The sequence below is a fragment of the Podarcis raffonei genome, chromosome 1 (genome assembly GCF_027172205.1).
Source record: "Podarcis raffonei isolate rPodRaf1 chromosome 1, rPodRaf1.pri, whole genome shotgun sequence".
Classification (NCBI taxonomy): domain Eukaryota; kingdom Metazoa; phylum Chordata; class Lepidosauria; order Squamata; family Lacertidae; genus Podarcis; species Podarcis raffonei.
This window is the reverse complement of record NC_070602.1, coordinates 109639883-109665534: the sequence shown is the minus strand read 5'-3', so window position 1 is coordinate 109665534 and position 25652 is coordinate 109639883. Positions and strand designations below refer to the sequence as shown.

General features: G+C 42.7%; 1 protein-coding gene across 1 annotated transcript in view; it reads right to left on the bottom strand.

Annotated features, from left to right (window-relative positions):
- Positions 1-8810: 8810 nt before the first annotated feature.
- Positions 8811-25652, bottom strand: part of XIRP2 (xin actin binding repeat containing 2) — an 88896-nt gene continuing 72054 nt past the window's right edge. Inside the window, exons 7-9 of the mRNA XM_053408781.1 lie at positions 14980-24439; positions 10908-11041; positions 8811-8917 (exon numbers count right to left, since the gene is read on the bottom strand). Of these exons, the coding sequence (XP_053264756.1) occupies positions 10947-11041; positions 14980-24439 (9555 nt within the window). The 3' untranslated portion in view covers positions 8811-8917; positions 10908-10946. The remainder of the gene's footprint in view (positions 8918-10907; positions 11042-14979; positions 24440-25652) is intronic.

The window sequence follows — 25652 nt, the reverse complement described above, 5'->3', positions numbered from 1 at the left end:
TGCCTCTTAAAGCAGTTCCTCAACTGTTGAGAAAAAAATGGTTCAGTAAATGTCCTGAACCCCTGGCCTACCTGGTGGCAAGCGCCCAGTTCAGGGTCAATCCATATGTCCAAAGGCCAAAGATTCTACCTCATCCAAGCTGGGGTCCATCAACATGGGCACTTGAGCAGACACAGCACCTCAGCTCTGCTGCTGTTTTATAGTTTGCATGCTGATTGCAGCACCTGGGCTTGGCGAGGCAAGTGACCCTCACCTGTTCCAAGTCTACTCCAGCTGAGTAGACTAGTGAGCCCCACCTGGCTTGCTAGTGAGCTGGGCTGTGGGCCCTTGCCTGCCTCTGCCTCCTAGAGCACCCTGCTTGTTGCTCCCTATGCCTCAGAGCCCTCTGTGTTCGTGGAGGCTGGGATCCCTGTGGCTCTGGTGATGGGTCTTGCTGCTCTGGTTCCTGTGCACTGACCCCCATCCCCTTGTCATCCTCTGACACTCCATGAGTACTTCCTACACCAACCTCTCCTTGCCCATCCTCAGCTTGCCCCGGTGTGTCCCAGTCCCAGCCACACCCCTCACTGGGATCCCCTTCCTCTTCTCCATTGTCCTGCCAGTCCATGACACTAAACTAAAGGCTTTCATTGTAAGAATGAGAGTCTGTTAGAAATAAAAACGCCTAACAAATTAGAAAGCATGTAAGAACTAACATGCCACATATTGCACAAGTAATTTTAGTCATCATCCTTCATGCTAGAATTGAATCTTTAACTATAATTATTTGAACTATAATAATCTCAAAAATAAACAAAGTTGCGACACAATGTAACTGAAGATGGTGTACCAGAGAGTGACATTTTATTGCTAACATGATATTTTAATTTTTTAAAATCTTGTAAGTGTGTGTGTGTGTATCCCAAGCAGGTATGCTTTTACTTCATATTTTCACCAACTAAAAGTAGCCCCAACTAAGGAATCAGCTGAACCAGATGCAAGTCTGCATCCTCAGTTTGTACTCACAGTTGTGAGAAGAAGAAAAAGGTCACCTGTCATTTTTTCCGTGTTGAATTTGTATTTGTTGAAGTGCCTCCATGTGGTTCTATGGCCCATCCCATGGTCACTTTCCCTCTGTCATAAATGATGACACAAACTGATACTTAAAAGGAATTTGCATTACCCTTTTCAGATGACAGTTAATGAATTGTCAAACCAACACAAGGTTGGGAGAAGGGCATAGTAAGTGGTGTGATACCCCCCCACACACTTTCTCCTCCCTCTCTCTCCCCCTCTCCTTCCCCACAAATCCCACCTGCAAATCACCTGGGCTCCCAGTTCTCTTGCTATATTGACAAGATGGCACTAATGACAAAACCCGAGTGTTGCCTTTTATACAATGATGTGTTGTGGACCACATCCAAGCCAACATATTTAGCAAACAACAATGACAACTCCAGGGAAGAGGCGTTTTACCCTTGGAATGACCACCAGTGAAAAGTAGCCCCTTTCTGTTTTGTGGGCTGTTTTGCTTCTTTATTGCATTCTCTAGCGTCTGCAGCAAAGAGTCATTCTGAGTTAAATATGGAGCTGACAAAACTGAAAATGAAACTGTCCCAGGATGGCATTTTTACAAAAGAGTTTTAGATTTTTATCTCTCTTCTACCAGATTAACTTTTCTACTTAAGAGAGGCACTGTCTTATGAGTCAGAGCAAATGTTGAAAGGTTTAATGTAGCTTTTAGTCACAGTTCCGTAGCGAGGCCACAAAATGGCCTTTCCCCTCCTGCTCAGTCTCAGCAGAGCTGACTGGATTTTTGGCAGCCCCTGATTTCAGAGGTAGCAATTCTACAGGTTTATGTATATAAAAGAACCAGGTTTGAGCTGAAAGTCCAGTTTCAAAAACCCTCATGGCAGCCTCCCCCCACCCTTTGGCAGATAGTCTGAAGAAAATGTGCAAGTAGAGTCACTGGTGATATTTCACATAAAGCAAAATTCAAAGTGAATTTTGTGGCAGGGCCTGAGGTGCAGCCAAGGAATTTCAAATTCAATAAAGCTAGTGAACCTTCCCAAGGGGCTCCTGTGCCTTCCTAGGTTGACAAAGGAATTCAATTTTTAAAAAGCTTTTTAAGAACATTAGAAGAACTCTCTCTCTGTTGGATCAGACCAGAGGTCACTGTAGGTTGAGGCCACCATCTTTATTTCTACCAGATGCTTGCAGAAAACCCATGTGTAGTCTGAAGGCAACATTTCGGTTTATACCCCATCTCTGCCCATGCCGATTGTATTCAGTGATCAATAGGCTCTGGATATAGACATTTCTTATAGCCACCCATCACAGACAGGCCCATGAATCTGTGACACACCATTGATCCTCCTTTCTCTTTTAAAGGCATTTGGCAGAGCAACCCAAACCCGCTTTGCGCCAGGCTGAGGGAGGGGTTGGATTCACAGAAGTGCCCCTCTGTCCAACTCCGCCAGCCTCCATTGGCCTCCCACCCACTGCTACCTGTGGATTGACTCTGGTATCGCTCTACTGAGGTGCAGCTCCACCTGCTGCCCACCAAACAAGTGGATGGAAGCAGGGCTGGCTTGAGGTACTTTGGCACCTGAGGCAAACCACAAATGGTGCCCTTCCGCCACAACCAGGGAAGATGGGCTGAGTAAAGATCAACACCTGAAACAAGGTGGGAATAAAGATCTCTATCAGGAACCAGGGAGGTAATCAAATTAACCATACCCAGTCTTGGGGATCAAAGACCATTGCAGGGGAGAAAGGGGCTGGCTTTGAATCAGAGCCCAGGAGACCCCAGAAAGTGGTCCCAGCCATTTCCTCCCTAGAGGTGGAACAAGACCAGCAGTATCCTCTTTTCACTGAAAGGTTGCTGTAGAGGCAGGGGAGGGCGGATGAAGAGGTGGTAGGGTTGGCCTCCAAGGAAAGCACAGCTGATGCCTTCCTTGGAGGCAGGACCTACTGCCCCTTTGGATCTTGTTGCTTCTTTGGATCCTACTGCCTGAGACCTTTGCTTCACCTTGCCTCATGAGTGGAAGTGCATTGGATCCCTACCAGCGGAAACCCCCCAAATAGGTCCCCTTGGATCCTTGGCAAGGCCCTATTGCTGTGCAGCAATCTGCTTGCCCCTCCTACCTTATTATTATTATTTATTAAATTTTTCATACTGCCCTATAGTCATAGATCTCAAGGTGCAGATGAACTGTGAAGGTGGCGGTGGTTCCATCCCTCTGGAAAATTCCACCAGGGTGGAGTAGGTTTGGGATTGCAGCCTAAGCCATTGACCATTACCACATTTCAATTATTAGGCTCCATCAGTCAAGGCCGTCCTGTCAGGTAAGCTCAATTACATGATACTGGGAGACGAGAGAGAAGTCAAGCCAGGCTTGCCATTGCTGGTAGCAGCTCATTTCCCACCACAACTCTGTGCAATCCATTCTCTGCAGGTTGTGCAAGAGGACAGGAAGGTGGAATCCAAGCCACACAGGAGGAAAGTTCATTGTCTACCTTCTACCTTTCACCTTTGCTGCAGAGCAGAAAGAGAACGAGGAGAGGTCAGAGCAACCCTAAATTGGCCAGGTCTGCTCCCCCATGATTGGTCACCGTGGCCCAGGTGACCTTGCTCCTTCTTCCTTAGGAAATTCCTGTCAGCCTCTTTCAGGAAAGTGGGTAATGGTGCAAACTCACCTCTGCTAAAAGATGCTTCCACATTGCTAATTTGCCTGTTTGTCCTGACAGCTCCAGGGCTCCCACAGCACAGTTCTTCCAAAGCTTCTTAGATTTGATTTCAGCATACTATTGATATTACAAAGAGCACAATCACATCCAAACCCAACACCATTTCCCCCTAAGTTTTGCAGTGGAGAGTTGCTACAGTCATTTTCTATTAGCCTGATGAGAAATACTTTCAAGAATACCACTTCCCTGATCTCTTTGACTTCAACTTTTTTATTATTATGCTAACGGCTGCGCTGCACGGACTGGTTTGGCTTTACTTTCGCATTCTCTTTCTTTCACTCAGCCTTCTTCACTGAAATTGATGGGGATTTGGGCAAGTGATCCATGTGTCTCATTTCTGGTATAGATGAGCTGCCTCATTTTTATCTCCTTCAGGGAAGATTTAGAGTACTGCTTAAAGTTTTAGACTATTGTGCAATGAATATATATATATATATATATATATATATATATATATATATATATATGGAAAATCTTTTCAGGGAGCACTTTGGGCTGGTAATCATTTGTGCAATGGAATTTACGCTTGCAAAGTCACACTCCCTGCCAATCACTTAGATGCAGGTCATAATACCACATTTGTTTCATCGGAGGCAAGGGTGAAGGATGCAACCTTTTTCTCGGAAACAAATAAAAATGATCAGCATCCAAAAGGCCATGTGAGATGGTTATGATGATGGCAAATCTCTGAGTAAATGTTCGATGAGTTGTATAATAGGAACAGTTCAAGGCAAGTGGAGGGAATGTGCATCTTAAAAAAGAAACAACTACCCACAATTTTTTATACAGTACAGCCCTGTAACATTAATTTCTCCAGTGGAGTGAGGCTGGGCTTCTTGCTCACAGTGTGAGAAGTGGGTTTCTCCACACGAAGTGCATCTCAGTCTGTTCTCCCAAGTCCCACCCCCCCTTTTTGAAGCATCACTTAAGCTGAGTGCTTTACACAGAGCAGAATTGATAGCTCGCTGTTTTTTGCCACACCCAGCCTTGGCCAGCACTCCAGGAGCTACATGGCAGTGGGGGCCACACCACATTCTGTCACACACGTACAAAATACATACACAGATCCTGAGCTTTCCTCCTCCTCAGCTGATCTATGCAGATCAGCTGAGAAGGGTGGAAATTGCCCCCTCCCTGCTCATCAAATAATCAATCCCGGAAACTACAACTAATCCAGAATGCGGCAGCTAGACTGGTGACTGGGAGTGGCCACCGAGACCACCTAACACCAATCCTGAAAGACCTACATTGGCTCCCAGTACGTTTCTGAGCACAATTCAAAGTGTTGGTGCTGACCTTTAAAGCCCTAAATGGCCTCAGCCCAGTAAACATGAAGGAGCCTCTCTACCCCCATCGTTCAGCCCAGACACTGAGGTCCAGCTCTGAGGGCTTTCTGGAGGCTCCCTCACTGCGAGAAGTGAGGTTACAGGGAACTAGGCAGAGGGCCTTCTCGGTAGTGGCACCCGCCCTGTGGAATGCCCTCCCACCAGATGTCAAAGAGAAAAACAACTACCAGACTTTTAGAAGACATCTGAAGGCAGCCCTGTTTAAAAAGGTAAAGGTACCCCTGCCCGTACGGGCCAGGGAAGTTTTAAATGTTTGATGTTTCATTGTGTTTGTATTATTCTGTGGGGAGCCACCCAGAGTGGGTGGGGAAACCCAGCCAGATGGGCAGGGTATGTATGTATGTATAAATAAATTATTATTATTATTACTACTACTACTACTACTACTATTGCTACTATTGCTGCTACTACTACTACTACTACAATCTGATGACTAGGGAAGCGGCAACTTGCATTCCGATCTGGATGCTGGGCTGCTTGGTGAGGTTGAAATCCCAGCTCCCAAAACTGCTTTAACGTGACAGTCGACAAATTCATGGTCTACCACTGGCTCTTGTTGTGATGCTCATGCCGTCACTGAAAAAGTGTTTATGTGCATAGGAATGCTTTTGCTCATGTGTCCCACTTGTGGGCTTCTCACAGGCATCTGGTTGGCCACCTCAAATTAGATGGGCCTTTGGCCTAACCCAGCAGCATCTTTCTTCTGTTCTCATCATGTATATTACTTTAGTTTTATGAGCCAGTGTTCCCAGAGAGGAATAATTATGAACGTTAGGCTTCAGTTTGGTTTTCAGTGCTGCTGACTTTATTTAATTTATTTTTTATGTTCACCACAAAGTAATTCTCTTATGCTAAAACCATTATAGTAATTTGCTATTACCAAACTTTTTCAAAAGTGTTGGGCTTAAAAATAAACTCAAAAGCTGCATTTTGTAAAGTGCTTTTTTATTATTAGGCATTGTCAACTGCTCAGTGAAGTGCTTTCATGCAAGCTCGACTACTGTTAACCTAGAAAAATCACTGCTATTCAGTACATAAAAGTCAGTCATCAAAAGTGCTACATGTTTCTAAAACTGAACCAGAGCCTGGTTTCGTTTCCAGTCACGTTGGAATATTTCAGTGAATTAACATTGGCTCACCAGCTCACTATTTCTGTAGAAGTTCTCTGAATGCACATCAGCTCAACACAAGCAAGCTGAAGTCCCATTGATTCCAGTGGGAGAAACTTAGCTTACTGTTTTCTCATTGAGCTAAATGGGACTTTTAGTGTGCAAATCTATGCAGGTAAGCCACATTGAACTTAGTAGTACTTACTTTTAAGAAAATATGCAAAGGATCTTGCTGCATACTGCTTAACTTTGGTTGGAGCATGCACCTTATTTTTGGTTTTCAGGCAACATAATGTATACACTGGATTCAAAAATGTGAAGGCACATCATACCTCAACAACAAAAGTGATATGTATAATGTGCAAATGCTGGATAAATGGATTATGGTGCATTATGACGATCTATTTCAACCAAGGACTCTGATTCAATATTTCTTTTGTTAAAAAAAAATGAAAAAGAAACAATGCTACTCCTATAGCTAAGAAAGCAAATGTACATACCATATCATGAAACAACAGCTCATTTACTTACAGTAATAACAGTAGGTGAAAAAATATCTTTAGAAACCTTTGTCTTCCTCTTAGAGCACACCAGGTGCATCATCTCCAAGTTTATTACAACAGATAAAGCATACATTTGAAAAAGTGCAGTAGAAGAGAATAATATTGTAGCCTGTTTTTCCAGGGATGGAGTCACACATGCACGCTCATCTCTTGAATGCAACACTAACACAATCATCTACAGCATGTGTGAAGGGACCCATCATAACAGCTAAAACCACAGTGAGAATTTTCATACACGCAATGTCACCTCAAACTAGATACATTTCAGTTCACACCTTTAGCCAGAGCTATCAAGCACTGGGTAAACAGGAGATGCGCTTGCATGTATGAAGTAGCCCTTAATAAACATTTTTTAAAAATACAGATTATCTTTGTCTGAACAGACATGACAGATATTTCTCAGCTATACATGAATTCCAGTACACCTCCAGCAAATTAAGTGTAAATCATTGGTGAAATAGAGTACAAATAAATGTTTTCTGGTGCAACCTCGTGGTTTAAGTGTTTACAAAAAGTAATGGAGGTAGCCGGATGTGAAAGATATATTTCATAAATAATGGATATATAAACGTTTAACCACAGTTAACAAATTATGCTCGGTCAATTGGACTGCATTTACTCATTATCATCATACTGTGTATTTCCTTTAAATTGATCTCCATCAGCTGGCTTCCTCATCTTAACATAATCTTGAGAAGACAGAACAGCTCTACAGCTTGAGTCCAGTGAATCTACGCTTGTATCTTTCTGCATAATTTCCTTTGCTTGACAGATATTAATACGACCATTCATAGCATCTTTTGAATGCGGTCTGGAAACATATTTGGTTGCACCAAAAGAGCCCAAGAGACCAATGCTGTCATTGCGGGGTAAAAAAAAAGTGTCTGTGTTACTGGATGAAATAGTATTTAACTTTTTAGCGTGTCTGACTGCTTCCCTGGTGCCTAGTAACTCACTATCCAAAGGATATGTTGCATTAGCGACCTCCTTTAAAATGACGGCGTTGCTAGCGCATGGTTTTTGACAACTGGCAATTTTATTATTATGTCGAATAAGACTATCTGAGGTAGTGGTAACTTTCCTTTTGATGCTTTCTTCAACGAGATTTAAAGCCTCAGTGGAGTAGCCCATGTCAGGGTCAGTTCTACTGAGCTGTTCTGAGTTTCCTGTGTCTCTCTCTAGCCTTTCAAATGCATATTCATGGAGAGCGCTTTTTGCGTGGCTCATTTCTGCTAACAGAGAGTGCATATCACCAAGATATACTTCCTGTCTCCCAATGTTCTGATGTGGAAAAGCGGATGTACAACTGTTGTTGTTGTTGTTGTTGTTATTGCTGCTGTTGAAAGTGATATCCTTATTATTCGGCAATATGATGTCCTCATCTGTGTTAGTAACTGGTATAACTTCCGCAACATCAGCCTTGCTATTTCTTCCATCCATCTCCTTTTCTGTACCCTTCATAGCCGTGTTACCACATTCTTTCACATTCTTTCCACTTTCCTTCTCCTTTTCTGATTCTTCAGCTTCACTTGTTTTCCCTTGCCTAGTTTCGTTTCCCCCCTTTTTGCCTACTTCGCATGTCCTTGTCATATTGGTATTCGTGGCTTCCACTCCCTGAGCTGCAGGAGTAGGAAAGGGCTGGCTATTTGATTGCGAGTCAACAGTTTCACCTCTCTTTTTCTCCTTGGTTTCCCAAATATAGTCATCGCCATTTGCCAGTTGATGCTGGTTTCGGTCACCCATGCATGGATTTAGACAGGTCCTGACGGCCTCTTGTTCAGGAATTTCTGGTGGCCATTTTGGTTTATTCAGTTTAACCTCCTCCTCAATAGAAAATGATTTTTTGGGTGTTTCCATAGAAGGAGGCCATGTGACGTTCAGTTTCCCCCACTCTGTGTTTTGTTTTAAATTCTCACCCAAAGTTTCACGATGCCCTCGCCGCCTGCCAGAATTTGAAATTTGATCCGTTGGTTTATCTGTCTTTGAGATGGATGGATGGACTTCTTGAGCACGAACACAGCCAATGGGACCTTTTTGATCTTTGGGAATCCATAATTCTTTATGTTGCTTGTGTCCAAAACCTTCATCATAATTTCCTTTGGATTTGAAAAGTTGCTTAAAATGGGGTTTACAGTATATTTTTCCATGGAGAGAAGCGTAATTTCCCAAGCTGCCAAATCAAAGAGAAAGTGTTTTATGGCATCTATCTATCACAAATGCTTCAAGAATATCCAATTTCACTTGACATTTTAAGTACCTATAAATAACAGTTTCTATAAATATGGCCCTAACTCATATCATTTTAGAAAAGAAATAATAAATGCATTTTATTTAATGTATTCTCAGAGATTATAGTTTCGATGTATTCTAACAGATTATGTCTACTAGCAAGTGATATAACATTCACTTTCAATGTTGGTTTTATAACTTTGTTTTAAATGTGGAAATTGGTTTTTCAGGGCCATCTGCTATCTTCCTGTGCAAGAAGTGGCACAAACCATAGCAGTGTGCAGCACTAGATAGAAATTGTTCTTTGTGAGGCAGTGTGGAATAAGAGTAGGTTGAAGGCGCCTATTCTTTTGACGGATCAGTCTTCAACTTACTATTTGGTTGTGGCCTGATCCAAAGGAGATTGCAACAGGAGCACCACCACCATGCAAATATATGGCCACAAGAAGAAGAAATGAGTCCTCACATGCATGCCTGGTTTCTTCAGTGGGTTAGAGGGTGGTGCTGACAATGCCAAGGTTGCAAGTTTGATCCCTGCATGGGGCAGCTACATATTCCTACATTGCAGGGGTTTGGACTAGATGATCCTCAGGGTCCAACACCACAATTCTATTGTTCTTTGTTTGGGTTAAAAGTAGGTCATGGGTCTCGAAAGGCTGAAGACACCCGCTTTAGAAAAACATATTAAAAGAGACAGAGAAGATAAATCTGTGGGTTGGGCTAGTCTGGTGTGAAAGAGTGAGAGAATTTGTTAAGAGGAGTCAGTCAAACAGTTGAGATAATCAGTCAGAAGGTATTAGGAAGGTATAGGCTGGTAAAGAAACCGAAGTTAAGATACTGACAGGAATGTTATCTGAGAAACCATAAACTTGTTAATGTTTGTAAAATAAACTTGTTTATTTGGTTCACTTTTAACAACTGTCTGGACTCAGTGTTTTACCCGAGAGTAACAGGTTGGTGGCAGCGGGGAAGCGAGCACAGTGGTGGCACAGGGATCAATAGAACGTTAAACGTCCGGGGACCCTGTGTGATCGCCACCACCAAGGAACATCAGACCTTGCGTCTGATAGCCACACATCTCCCTGCGTGGTATGTGAGCCGGACATTTCATACATGACCCCCGAAGTGTGGAAAAAGGAAGCACAACCCATTTGTACATTCTGTTCGAACACTTTTCAGATAAACCAAGGTGTGTTTCAGATTCATTACACAAGTATTGATTAACAGCAGCGTACTGAAATACAGCACCGCAATGCAAGCGTGGTGAGGCTGTCCAGTCACATCACTACTATTCCTGGGAGCCAAATGGGAATGGGCAACGTGGTAGGAGAGCAGTGCAGTGCACCTCTTCTCTTTTGGTTGATCTATACTTTGCTGCTTTTTCTTGGAATCATTTTACATGGTGTTTTTTTTAAGATAATCATACATAAACTGATATATTTCTTTTCTTTGTTTTTTAATTGCATGATTGTATTACTGTAAGCTGTCCTGAGGCCTTTTGTTGAAGGGCAAGTAATGAATTTTTCAACTAAATAAATATTATGAGTTCCTTGGGAAACACAGCATATTTAGTGTCCATGTGCAATATTATTTTGCAAACATAGCAAATGGAAAATAATTTCCAGGGAACAGATCCACCCAATCATTCTTGTCGCTCTGATTCTACCTACAAGACTTACATCGCACTTTGCATCCAGCTCTGACAAGTTCTAAAATATGGAGAACCGATATTCCCCCCCCCCTTAGATAGAAATGTCCAAAGAGAAAGAGCTTAAGTGACCTGCCAAACGACCATTTCGGTGCTAGAGTTCGGCAGGAATTCCCGGTCTGTTGACTTTTGACCCACTCTCTTGGATATCACTCATATGAAAACAGATGCCGGCTATGACAGTATTTGTATGTCAACGTGTTAATTGTTCACTTCATCTTACCTTAATTTACTGCCACAATGGTGACACCGGAAACATGATTTATGAAAGGTCTGCTTGTCGGCAACTAGGCATTCCATTGGATAGACTCTCTTTTGACAAAGTAGGCACGTTTCCTTTCCCTGAAGTTGCAGTTTCTAGAAATAAATAAGACAGGGTCTCAGAGCTATTCCTCATTTTTTCCCCCTTCAAGCTCTGCGCCAAATGTTTTGCCACCACTAAGAAAGCTGAAATGCTTGACTCACATTGAATTAACACCTAAGATTCCAGTTTAAAGGGCCAAATAAAATCCATGTTGCATCGTAACCTATGCATCCTTGGGAGACTAGGCTCACCTGTTTACTTGGAAGGCACAGATTGCGGTTTAATATTCCAAGAGGAAGAGTGACTCATGCTACCTACTTTTACATTTTCACTGTCATGTGCCAAGCAGGAGCTTGCATAGTGAAGCTGCATATTTCTGCAGCCGGAGCTCGCCCACACCTTCCCACTAGGGAGGCGATGCATATGTTCCCCCTTAGCACATATTTCAGTGGAAATGCCTGTTTTTCCTCTTTCACTGCATTGGGGATTTTCTGCAGGCAGCAGATCATACATTTTTAAAGGGTTGGCTCAACAGCGTTGATCAATAGTCCAAGACATTTTGTGTTATTTACTTTGTTGAATCAGATCTGTTCTCCTTGGACAACGTGGATTATTACAGTGATGTTGATCCCTTTGTGTGTGTTTGTGTGTGGGGGCTTGATGCTGTTTAGCAATGAAGTTGCTGCCAAGGTTTGCACTGCTGTGCTCTCTGCGAGGGACTGTGTTCCATCCAGGAATGGATGAAACCAGCTGACCAACTCCACTCCACAGTCCCGCCACCTGTGTACTGAAACTATAAACCAGAGCTGACTCACCTATGCCCACCCCAGATGTTGTTAGATTACAACATCCATAAGCCCCAGCTAAATTTGGCCTATGTTCAGGAATGATGGGAGTTGTAGTCCAACAACATCTGGGGGAAGGGGCACAGCTTAGACATTCTTGCTAAAAAGAAGACACTTCAGAATAAATGACAGCAATCTGGATTTCTTTTCTTTTTGAATTAAATTTGGCCAGAAGAAGAGAGAATGAGTTTTGGAGAGAAGTTTTGTTCTTGAAATACCCTGTTTAGGTTGAACTAATCTTTTGAATTATGGTGCTGGAGGAGACTCTTGAGAGTCCCATGGACTGCAAGGAGATCAAACCTAACCATTCTTAAGGAAATCAGCCCTGAGTGCTCACTGGAAGGACAGATCGTGAAGCTGAGGCTCCAATACTTTGGCCACCTCATTGAGAAGAGAAGACTCCCTGGAAAAGACCCTGATGTTGGGAAAGATGGAGGGCACAAGGAGAAGGGGGATGACAGAGGACGAGATGGTTGGATAGTGTTCTCGAAGCTACAAACATGAGTTTGACCAAACTGTGGGAGACAGTGGAAGACAGGAGTGCCTGGTGTGCTCTGGTCCATGGGGTCACAAAGAGTCGGACACAACTAAACAACAACAACAGTCTGAATATTTTACATGTGCTCCTCTATGATTAAATGTATTGACACTGTGTGGTTTTTTTGCATTTAGACCATTCATACAGTTCTTAGGTTGCTGATTTAACTGTTTTTAGTGTTATTTAATTGGAATTGTTTATATTAAGTATTGATTTTTGTGAGAAATTAGCTTATAATTACTGTTGCTTTTGTACTTGGCATATTGATATGTTAGGAAGCAATCTGAGCCCTTGATCCATGTTCCTGGAGGGGGTTAGAATTGGGCAAATGTCACTCCATCCAGCTCTGCTGAAAGGGTAGCTCTATTGCCATGGATGCCCCATTGCACCTACTGAAGATGGTACTGCCATCTGTATTCCTGCTGACAGTAGCTGGTGCAAGGACCCCAAATGTGGGTGTTATATGGGGAGCAGCAGGAGTGACCAAGGGTTTACTGGGTCCTAAAATGGCCCCTTTTCAAGTTAGGGCCTTGATTTGGGCCGTTCTGCTGCTCATGCTCAGAGCTGAAACAGGAGAGAGAGAGAGAGAGAGAGAGAGAGAGAGAGAGAGAGAGAGAGAGAGATGCCCCCACCTCTGCCAGAAAAGGTTTAGGTAAGGCGATGGTCCCACGACTCTGATTTTCCCTGGGACCAGATTATTCTGATTCGGATTGCTCTGTTATTATACTTTTGACATTGATGTATTTACTGACATGTTGTACATATTATTGCTATGAAGCACTTTCAGCTCAACTTTGCTGTTGGAAAAGTGGCATGCAAGTAAATCAGATGGAATCCTTCACAGATGAAGCCCATCACCACTTTTATTATAGGAATTAAAATGGATTAATATGGCATCAATATCATCACCCTTTGTTTTTAGTCTCTTAGCTGTGATATAACGACCTGAAATGTTTTTATTGCTGTTATTATGACCCTGATTATATTGCTTATATTTTACAAGGTTTTTAATTGTTTTAAATCTTGTACACTACTGTGGGAAAATATTTTGAATGAAGGCTAATAATTTCTTTAAAGAAATAAATATCCAGGGAGGCCAAAGAGTTGTTGGGGAGGGGAGAGAAAGGGGCAGGAAAGTCCCTTTCTATGAGCTTCTTTTTGTTTCCTATTCATGGGTTCCAAGCCCATAAGTTGGTTTCATGTTTACGTATATTGGAACAGAGTGTTTGGAAATCCCAAAATCCTATGGATGTAATCACCCTAAACAGTTCTGGTAGTGCAAGCATTTCTGGCTATGCAATTAAACTTCCTCTCCCTCTTTTCTTCCTGTCCAACCCCATGAACCACTTAAAGCTGTTCCAGATGGTTGTGGAGAAACCCACAACATATTTCAGGGATGTGCAGGCAGAGAAGAGGGATAGGAAGTTCTGTGGTGCAGCCAAAAGTGTTTCCACAAGCGGAACTATTTACCTGGATAACATCTAGTGATTATATCCATAACTTCATCGCTCCTTTTCACAATGTTTTTTACCGCTCTTAGTGTCTTCAGTCTCTCCTTCACTATAACATGTATTTGCAACAGTATGAATGAAGTGTTTTCATCAAATCAGTGCAATATTATTGTGCTTCCTTTCCCTGCTCCATCAATTTGTGCCCATCCCTTGGCACAAAGATCATTGAGAATGCCTTCCTATGGGAGAATCATTTTTGACAATAATTCCACACGCCATAGAGTAGAACTCCAAATAAATGCAACATTTTATGATGTCTTCTTTCTCTCTGTCTGGCATTCTGAGGTTTCAGCCCTAAACACACTTCTATAATTGGATCATTACCATGGAGCACATTGCAAGGGTTGGGCTATAAATCTCTTTAAAGGCCTGCACATATAAAACAAAATGAAATTGCATTAAGGCAGGGGTAGCTAACCTGACACTTTCCAAATGTTGATGGACTATAATATCCATCATCCCTGACCATTGGTCATGCTGGCTAGGGATGATGGGAGTTGTAGTCCAACAACATCAGGTGGCTGGAGATAAGACACCCCTGCATTATGCATTATTCTAGGAAAAAGTCAAGCACTAGCCACTTTTTTTTTTAAAAAAAAGAATGATGGCTGCAAAAGATCACATTAATTTTATACGCCATGCAGATCCAAAGACCTTCATTCAATTAAGTGCAAAAAAATAAAACAACCCACACAGGTTAGCATACTTTTAAAACTCAAGGAATCAACAAAAGCATCTTAAAAAAAATGTCATAGTATGTTAATTATTTTGTTCTAATTTTAGTGCTCAGGAAAATGTCATTCCCAGAAATCAAATTTAACATTTGCCTTTTTCAACCTAAATCTAGGTTAGTCCCACACTTGGCACATATATCAAAGCACATGCCTTTGGAAAGGAAAGGAAGAAGAAAGATTTCTGAAACACAGAGAGAGTTGGGGTAAGTGGGAGGGGGAAACACCAGCAAAGAATTGTTAGTTGGAGTTATGGAACTTCACTCTTCCAATAGACACATTAATTGCACTCCATGTTTCATTGCCATGGCGCCATACTCTTCCCAAGCTGTTAATACCTGCTTCACACGCTGCATGCTTATTTACCACTGATAAACTCTGCCTCCTCATGGAAGCTACTTCTCACTTCTGCTTCGGCAGCATCAGACATGGTGTAGCCGAGGCTTTTGAAGACTCTCTCGCTTTCTTGCCAAGTCTTCTGAAAATTCCTTAGCAGCTCTTCTGGTGAATCAGCAGCAGAAATATCCAAGATATGCCCTGAGATGACGTCTTCATAGGTTGGTGGCGCACGCTTGAAGCCAAATCCTGACTGCATCCCATCTGCACTTCGTGATGTGGAGGTGGCAGTTCTCGATTCCACGACGGTGTTCTCAAATGTATCCATGCCGGAGGAGCATTCAGTGTGGAACTTTGCATCAAAGCACACCCTGGGTTCCAAGGGATGCTCTTTAATGGCACATTGCTTTTGCTTGCAAGGTGTGTTTTCCTTGGGTTCTCTTTGCCACTTGCCTGGAAACTTTTGGAAGCTATCTAATCTCTTCTCACTCTCTTGGGAACTTTGGCTCAATTCCTCCTTCCTAACCCTGTGCCTTTCTTCTTTTATTTTACCACTCATTACACCATTCTCAACATACTTTTTCTTTGTTTTCACCTCAGCCACTGGCTTATCATGAAGTGTTCCTAACACTACATGTAATTTATCCTCACTCTCCTTTCCCAATCTTTCAGATGCAGACGGTTCCTTCCTTATGGGAATAATCAATTCAGGGACTTTGGCCTTCTGCGCAAGACCTTGGGGACCAGTCTTGGAAACCTCAATATTTTGAGTCCTGCAGACAGAGTCCATATTTTGTCCATGTGGCTCTAAGCCTTCTGGAATGTTTCCTCCCTTTTTGGAGATGTGAGTCTTGTTTGTTTTGGATTCTTCACTAGCTTTTTTCACTGTACCAGCAGTTATTTGGGATTCATTTACGGACGACATTTTTGAAGTTAAAACATCAGATTGCCGTGCCTCAATCTTGATTTGTCGGCGGAGTGTTGCAGGAGATTTCACTATCTCTGACCTCTTTTCCACAATAGGAACTGGGGTTACTGATCGGTTTTGCGTTGCTCCTTGAGCGAGTTTTACTGTGGTGTCTTTAAGCTTGGCCAGCTGCTCAGAACGGCTTCTTGGAGGAGAGGGGGAGAGGCAGGCAGCTGGCCGCTGCACCTTAGACGTTGGTGTAGTAGACCTGGGAGGTGGTGATGGTGGAACCGGGGTACTTTCCCTTTGAACAGGAGACAAGACCTCCCTGAGAGGAGATTCAATGCATCTAGATTCAATTGTAATGTAAGTAGGTGAAGGTGCTCTCATTCTTAGGGTTGAGGGTGAAGAAGTTCTGGTTTCCGAAAACCTGTGTTCACTAACTTGCTGTTTCACCTCTCGATGTGCCCTTGTGTCTTTGATCATCTCTTTAGTTTCCTGTGATTCTTTCCTGCTTGAACCAATGCTTACTTTAGCTGTCTTTTGCAATGATCCCCCAACTTTGGGAAACTCTTTTTTCGGTTTTTGGGGTTTTGTGGAATTCATGGCTGTCTGGATGGCCTCCTCAAAGGATTCAAGCATTTTGGTGGCTTGATCTTTAATCAGCGATAACTCTTCTTTCATCTTCTCAACATCATTCCCTTGCGTGGAGTAAGCTAAGTTTTGCTTCCTGTCTTGTTCTACCAACCACTCTGGAATGACATTTAAGAATGCCTGTAATGTTTTGAGCCCATTTTTATTCGGCTCAGTTTCAAACTCCTTCACTCTGGACAACACCTGCTGTACCTCCTCACGTTTCCTCAAAAACTCTAATATATCGACTGGGCTTTTCTCGTTACTCTGCAGTGATCCTCCTGGTGAAACAGATGATAATGTCTTTTTCTGTGCCAGCTCCTGTTTCATCTCTGTTGCCTTTAAAAGGCCCCTTTTCTGCTGTGTGGACTTTTCCTGGGCATATTCCTTTCCTTGTAGGCTGCTAGTTTTCTGGGACAGTTTTTTATTTTGGGCATTTGTTTCTGAAACAAATGTTTTCTCTTTCTGTGAGAGAGATGTCTGTGACTCCTGATGCATATCAATTATCTTTTGCTTGACCATTTTCTCTGATTTATTGCTAACCTCCTCTTGTTTTCTTTGGATTATTACTTTCTCTTCCTTGGGGCAAGCGATGACTTGCTTCTGCTTTCTTTCCACAGCCAAGGAGACTCTTTCTTGCTTCATTTCTTCTGTCTCTGTTTCTTTCCTTTGAACTAATATTTGCTTCCCTTCACTTGAATCTTTCTCTCTTCCATCCTGCTTGCCTTCTGTATATTTTAGGAGTCCTTTCCCCATGTGCATCTTCTCATCAACATTCACCTGGTTATTTGTCTTTGTGGTGCTTTGCTTTTTTCTGATAGAATTGCTTACATTGTCTTTCTGTTTCTCTTGAACTTCTTGCTTCACAGCATTCTGGAAGCTAGTTCCCTCTTGCTTTTTATGCATCTCAGATTCCTTGTGGGTTTCATATGAACTTTGTTCTAAGGTGGGAAGCTTGACGGTTCTTACATTGAAAGTAGGGGAGACCAGTTTACTTTTGGGCATGCGCAAATGCTCCACATTTTTATGTTGCTCTCCTGCATGCATAGGACGTTCTTCATGGGTCTGTACCTTCTGAGAAGACACACAGTGCTTTGTTAGGTTTTCTGACTCACGCGTTGATGTTTTTTGAGTGTGTTCCTCTGCTGAGATCCTAACAATGGTCTGAGACTGTTCAGCAGCTAATACCGTTGACATAGACTGCAATTTGTTGCTTTGTGACACCACGAATTGTGCCTTTCCCTGACATTCAGGCTGAGTGGGCCGATCTGGAGCTGAGGGCAAAAGGCCTGGCAGAGGGGTTTGATCCTGTTTGTCTGGTTTTAGTACTGGCAGACAATGTTCTGGCTCTGTCTGAACTGAACTTCCCGAAGCTTCACTGTTTCTTCTCATAACCACTTTGCAAACATCTTGGGTTTGCTTCTGCTCCATCTGTTCCCTTTGCTGCCTGTATTTTTCTTCTGCGATCATTAAAGGGGTTTTGAATTTTCGCACATAAGGCTTAGGACTTGCTTGTGTCACATCTGCTGGCAGGGAAGGAGATTTGACAAGCGGGAATGCACTTGTTTTCTTTATTGGTGAGGGCTCCAGCTTGATCACTTCCATAACTGATGCTGGCCTTCTAACCTCTTCAGCCCTTGCACAAACTCTTTCTTCTCTCTTTTCACAGCTAACAACATTCCTCGTTGATGTGTGCTCCATGTTTTCTTCCATTATTTTTGTGGTATTGTTTTCTTGGTGCCTCTGGACAATGCTTGGGTGAACTTTGTGAGATGTTTTTGGCTGGGGTGCTTCTGACTCTTTCGTAAGTTCTATTGGAGGATGTTTCTTGGTGTGTGGGGCCTTGCCAGGCTTAACACTGGCATGAAGCTGAGTCGACTGCTGCAAAGTGTTGTCTAGACGTTTGAGGAAATGTTCTTTCCTTTGCTTTTCCTGATGAACAGCAAAGGGCTGAGGAACTGGAGATGAAGCCAAAGCCACCAATTCATGCTCATCTTCGATAGGGGGTGGAGGTGGAGGAGGAAAATGTTCATATTCGGCTTTAGCCTGTCCTATGGGGGGCGGAGGGGAAGGAAAGCTTTGTCTGTCAGAAGCCATCATGAAATGAGTCAGAGGCGGAGGAGGAGGCAGAGGAAGATCTGCTTCAGATGAAGTCACTGATATTGGGGGCGAAGGGGGAGGGGGAGGCGGAGGCGGAGAATCAATTTCTGTTCTGTCTGGGCCTTTGGGGTTTTTGTTTGGATTCAGTGGATTTTTCACCACACCTCTGAAGTCCGATGCCGCAGCTTCCACTTTAGCTTTTCCTTGAAACTTCAGTGTGGATTTTTCATTTTGCTGGATAACGTCTTGCTTCCTCTCGGCTTCTTCAAATTGGCTGTGCATTTCCTGGGTGACTCTGACTTTTTTATTGGTTTTAATATTCTGCTCTGATGCCATGGAAACCTCCGCTTGGGTCGCCTTAACATTCTTTTTCTTCTCTTGGCAAACTGCCTTTGAATACTGAGATTGTTTTCTATCTTGCTGCACCCCTTGCGCTTCAACATGACCGGTTGCTTTGGAAATCACGCCAGTTGACATGTTGACCAGCTGCTCTGCACCCCTGCGATGAGAGCTGTGCTCACGGGCCGACAATTTTGATTTTTCTTTCCTCTCCTCCTGAACGCTCATGTCAAAATTTTCTTCATCTTTACATTCCTGGAAAACATTCTGCTTCTTTCCAGTCATTACTTGCTTTGCAGACGGTACAATGCCGGGTGAGCTGCCTTTCCGCAGCGTTCCACCTCCCTCTGACTTCTCTGTTCTTTCGCTTTTCTGAATAGTGCTAGGAAGAGCAGGTTGATCAATCACATATTGATCTGTATGACTTTTTGCTTCCCTTTTCACAATGTTCTGGACTCTGACCTTATTCGTGGACTTATCCACTTTCTGGGTGACCTTGTGCTGGGAATTAGATAAGCACTTCACATTTTTCTTATCTGACTCATGTGCCTTGCTGCTCCATTTCTGAACAGAATGGATTGCTCTGGTGCCTCCAGTGAGAACGCTTGTCTCCCCAGACTTCATTCCTTCATGAAGTTCCCGGTGACATTCTTCAATATTATTTTGTGAACTTTCAGTTACATTAACTTGCTTCTTGACTAATTGCTGAGGTGGCTCATGCATTTGCTCGGTGAGCCTCTTCATCTCTCGGCCGGTGCCTGTTTGCTGCAGCTTTGTTTTAGTTTCTGCAGAAGTTTCAAGAAAGCTCTCTACCTCCACCTGAACATCCCTCCTGACCATTTCCTCTTTGCTGACGCTCTTGAAAGACTGTTGTGCTGCTTTTAAAGACCTCAGTGTGGATTCAAGGTCACCTCGAACAACCTCTTCTCTCAATACCTGGCTTTTTGTGTTTCTTGCTTTCTCCAGAGATTCAATTGCTTGCTTAATATCTCCAGGGATGACATCAGGCTTTTCTGTTTCCTTCAGCTGAGAAGCCGATTCTTTAAGGGACTTCAGAATTGCAAGGATGTCAGCTTTTATAATTTCTTCCTTCTCTGTAACAGTTGTTTGATTTATGGCCTGGCTGAGGGAATTTAAAGCTGCCTTCAAATCACCCCTTATAATTTCTTCTTTGCATACATGACAAGATGTATTTTGTGGCTCTGTTGTAAAGATTTTAACTGCATTGCACACATCTCCAGGGATTATGTCAGTTTCCTCAACTGTCCGCTGAATCTGAGACTTCTTTTTCTTAAGCAACAGTTTTGTAGCTTCAACATCACCACCAATGATTTCCTCCTCCTCCTCTTCTTGATTACGTCTTGCAAATGTTTCATTTTCGCCTGTCTGGAGTAGTCTCAAATAATCTAGTGCCCCAGCTTCTATGCATGTTGTAAAAAACTGAACATTTCCCCTTTCTGAATCATCTATTTTAGGTCTTTCTGATATTTCATAATTCATTGCAGAAGAGAGAAGGCTATGAATTGTACGCTTCACATCGCCACATATCACTTCTTCTTGCTCGATTTTATCACTATCCTTTTTGTGAAAGAGAGAATAGACTGTCATGTTAATATCACCTCTCTCATTTTCCTGAATTAAAATTCCACGTTTTACAGAGCTGTCCTTACTAAACAGGTTTTTTATGGCTTGCTGTATATCACCTCTCACTACCTCTTCCTTTTCAATGTGAACATCTGTTGATCTATTCAGCAATTGCTCTTTTGCTAAATTCACATTTCCCTTTTCATCTTCATTGACTTTAGTTTCCCTTTCAACGGGGCCTGGTTTGGACAGCAGGTTCAACATGATGTTGGCTAAATCTCCTCTGATGATCTCTTCTTTTTGTATTTCTGGAGCCTCCTGATTCATAAGTTTATATTTTGTCATTCGGACATCGCCAATTTCATCTGCTTCCAAGATGATCCCATGGGATTCTACGACTTTGTGAGAATAAAGTTCCTTTAAAGTTTCTTTCACGCTTTTCCCTATGATTTCTTCCTTTTCAACTCTGCTTTCATTGAATTCATGGAAAGGAGTTGTTTCAAACAGCCACGTCGTAGTCTTTACATCTGCCTGTGGAATTTCTTCTTTATCTATTTTTGTATCATTTTCGTCAGTTTCCTTAATGGAGTCCAGAGGCTGGTTTTCAAAAAGCCACACTGCATGCTGAACATCACCTTCTTGCACATCCTCCTTTGTTACTGTCTTGACATCTTTATACTCTGACCCCTCTCCTCTAATCTCATCCATGGTGTGTGTTTCAAATAACCAAGTAGACGTTTTGACATTGCCTTGCTGTATTTCGCTGACACTCACTGTTCTTACATACATGCCTCCTTGGCTTTCTTCAGACTCAAATAATTTCTTGTTGGCCTTCACGTTGCCACCCTGCACAGTGTCGACTGTGGGTACAATGAATTTTTCCTCATCTGAAATGGTGTCCAGCGGCTGTGTTTCAAATCGGTATCTGACCGAACTAACATCTCCTTTCTGAATATCTTCCTGGGTGACAGATTTTATAACATACACATTATCTGATTTGTTTATCGATCCTAAAGGCTTTGTTTCAAACAACCACCGCGTTCCACGTACATCCCCATGAATTACTTCTTCCTTCTTCACGGTAGTCACCTCATGATAATACCCTTCTTTGTCTTGAATTGCGTAAAGTGGCTGGGTCTCAAAGAGCATTCTGTAGCTTTTCACATCCCCTTTGGCTATTTCTTCTTCACTTATGGTTTTTTTGGTGCTGGCATCTACAGAAGATTCATCTTTAATCTGGTCCAAAGAAAACGTCTCAAAGATGAAACATCCTTTCCTCACATTTCCACCTTGTATGTCTGTAACAGTTTTAACTGAGGTCCTGTCTCCCTGGTGGTCTGTTATTTCGTCAATTGACTGGTTCTCAAAAAGCCAACAGCAGCGCAAAACATCCCCTTTCTGTATATCTTCACTTTGGATGGTTTTAATTTTGTTCACAACTTCCTCTGAGCTGACATTTATTGAGTCTAACGATTGATTCTCAAATTTATACCGCATGGTGGAGACATCTCCAGGCTGGATGTCAATTTCCACCACCCGCTTGAGTTCTTTCTCTTCTTCTCCTTGGATATTTTCTAGGTTTTCAGTCTCAAAAAGGAAACAAGCTGTGCGGACATCACTTCCCTGAATGTCCTCCTGCTCCACAGTGTGAAGTTTTATGGCTGTTTCTGCTTCTTCCCTTATTGCATCGAGAGGCTGCGTTTCAAAGAGCCAGGTACAGGTCTTGACATCTCCTCTGCGGATTTCTTCATTGTCTGTCGTGACCTTCTCTTTGTCATATAGAGATTCCATTGGCTGGGTTTCAAATAACCACCTGCATGTTTTAACATTCCCCTTCACAATTTCAGTTGTCTCAGTCTGTTCTGTGCTTTCTTCATCTTCCACGTTGCTAAAGTATTTAATGGAGTCAAGGGGCTGAGTTTCAAACAGCCACTTGGCTGTTTTCACATCACCTGACTGTACTTCTTGTGAGGAGATCCCTTTGATGATCTCAATTTTTTCAATACTCTCGTCAAACTGGTCAATGGGCCTTGTCTCAAAGAGCCACCTGCAGTTCCTGACATCCCCTCTCACGACCTCCTCTTGTCGAATTGTTTTAACTTCATGATATTTGCCATGCCTATCTTGGATGGCATATAATGGAGTTGTTTCAAAAAGACCTTTGTTTAATTTTACAGCACCTCTTGTTACACCTTCCACATGGATTTTACATGAGTCGTCGTGTTTTCTGAAACGGCACATTTCAAATGCATGTTTGCAGCTGCTCACATCCCCCTTGTCAATTTCCTCCAGTCTCACAGTTCTTATGACTTCTTTCTTTTCCTCTCTAATCTGTTCAAGGGGCTTAGTCTCAAAAATCCATTTCTGATGCCTCACATCCCCTTTTTCTTCCTCAGTGGCAGCCATTTTCTGAAGCTTCCCAACATCTGGGCTGTCTTTCAGCATATCCATTGGCAGTGTTTCAAACAAGTGTTTTGTGGTATTTACGTCACCTCCGATTATTTCTTCTGTGGGTAGAGGATTTTCATCTTCACTTTCCTTTAGAGTGTCAAGAGGCTGAGTCTCAAAAAGCCAGCATTTTCTGCAGACATCAGTGCCTAGGATGACTTCTTTTTCCACCACAGTTTCTTCAGTCTCCTCCTTAATGGCATCTAAAGGCTGGGTTTCAAAGAGCCATTTTGCCCTGCCTACTTCACCTTTGACACCCTCCTCCATGGAGATTCCACGGACAACTTTGATTTCCAATGAATCTTTGTTGATCATGTCCAAAGGCTGCGTTTCAAACATCCAGCGCACTGTCCTGACATCTCCTCTCTCAAGGTCTTCTCTGTGGACAGTTTTAATCTCTAGCATTTGGCCCAAATTGTTTCTAATAACATACATCGGTAGAGTTTCAAAATGCCTTATACTTCTCTTCACACCGCCTTTAATCTCCTGTAATTCAGATCGGAGCTGCAGCAGCTTAGTTTCATCCACTGAATAAAGTTGTCCAATGCTATCCAGATGCTGTGTTTCAAACATATACCTCACCGTTTTCACATCTCCGCCAGTGATCTCCTCATCAGAGGTTTCATTGGATTCCTGGTCTTTCTCATGGTGAATTTTATTCATTGAGTCCAGTGGCTGAGTTTCAAACATCCACGCGGCTGTGCGGACATCGCCTCGAGCCAATTCAGGAATTCTGTCTGCGCTTTCAGTGTTGTCTGAAGAATGTCCACCCAGTGCATCAATGGGCTGGTTTTCAAACATCCAGGTGGTATATTTAACATCCCCACCTGCAATGATTTCTTGACTGGCAATGCTTTTAACATTGTCCGGGTCAGGAGATTCATCTTTGATGGAATCCAGAGGCTGATTCTCAAAGATCCACCTCATAGATTGGACCTCTCCCTTGAGGATTTCATCCCACTCCAGATATTCCCTTTCTGGGCTCATGCACTTCTGAGGGCTGCTCTCTGTGTTTTCAAAGACGTACCTCGCCTGGCGTACATCTCTTGCAGCTGAGCTGCTTGTTTCAGTGTCACTAGACACGATATCAGAAATATCATTGAAGTAATCTTTTTCCAAATTCTTTCTCAATTCTGGGTGGATGTGTTTGTACAAACGCTTTAATTCATAAAGGTTTCTTTGCTTGGAATACAGATCTTTGGGGAGGGGCTGTTTCGATGGAGAGGGAGAGGATTCAGGGGACTGGGAAAACTCTGTCATTTCAGGTGGAGCCTGTAGTAAGTCTGGAGAAGGTGGAGGAGGAAACTCCTCTGTACTTGCATACTTGGAAGAGCAGCTATAAGCTGCAGCTGAGGCAGCAGATGTGCACTCGGTTTCCCTCGCCATATATATTCCTTGCTGTCTATTTGCAGAAGCCACTTCAGCAGAAGAGGAAAAGGCTGCAGAAGGCCAGGCCATTTCTTGATACTCATTTTCAATCTTTAGGGGACAAAATTAGTTGTTTCTTTTAAAAAACTGTTTCCTTGAATTCATTTCATATAGTTCACTCAGCCCTCCCAAGTGCTAAGCAGCAGGAGCTCAAATTTCTAATCTACCTGAGAACAAAACTAATGTCCAACAGTGTGATTCAACATATCGGGGAAGGGCCATTGCTCAGTAGTAGAGCATCTGCTTTTCAGGCAGAAGGTTCAAATTTCAATTCCTGGCATCTGTAGGCAGGGCTATAAGAGTCCCCAGCCTGTTATGCTTGAGAGCTGCTACCAGTCAGTGTAGACAATAATAGGCTAGATGGGCCTACCTGGTAGAAGGCAGCCTCCTACATTCTGTGAATTAGAACTGGTGGAATTCATCCATAGCCTCCATTACTTCAACAAGGTAGTTTGTTCCAATATTATTTATCTGCACTATAGTATATACACATTCTGAGATAATCTTGATCTTGCTTGCTTTTATCTCATATTAACAGATGCAGCAGTCATAGGCCTATGCCTTCTTGTAAGAATTGTAAATAGACAGAACACAGAGCAAGGAGCCAGATAGTTTATACCCGTAAAATATCATTTATCTACACTATAGTGTGTGTGCCTTCTTCTAAGAATTGGAAATGGAATACAGAACATGCAGCCAGAGAAAAAGAATTTAACAGCACACAAAGGATATTTTGAAAAGGAAAGCTGTACCTTATAGGTGGGTGTTGATCAAAAAATACACTTAAGGATGTTAGAGAATTCCAGATTATGTCTGTAAAATTTAGACTAAACACTTGCAAGATCTTCCTAGATATCTCCCAAACAGACCTAAATATAATTTAATATACAAACAGCACTGTCCTGTGAGTCACTATACATCAGATCACACTTAAGGAGCCCAATGTTGCTATGACACTCTAACAGGTACATGGGAATGTAAGGGGGGGTCACAACCCCAACTCTGCTATTGGCTGCCATGCTCACAGTATCCTAACATCTTTTTCAGTCAAAGAAAAGCCAGTCTAATCAAATCCCACTACTTCATTGCAGCAAGGACTTGGCAGGAAGAACAGTGAGCACACTCTGTCTTGCTAGCAAGTGATCAGAAGACAGTAGCAGGAGTCACTGTTTGCCCTGCCACAGTTTTAATTTGCCCCCAAACAACTGGAGCATAACCCCCCCCCCCGCCACACACATCCCTTGTTTACAGACTTAAGATTTGC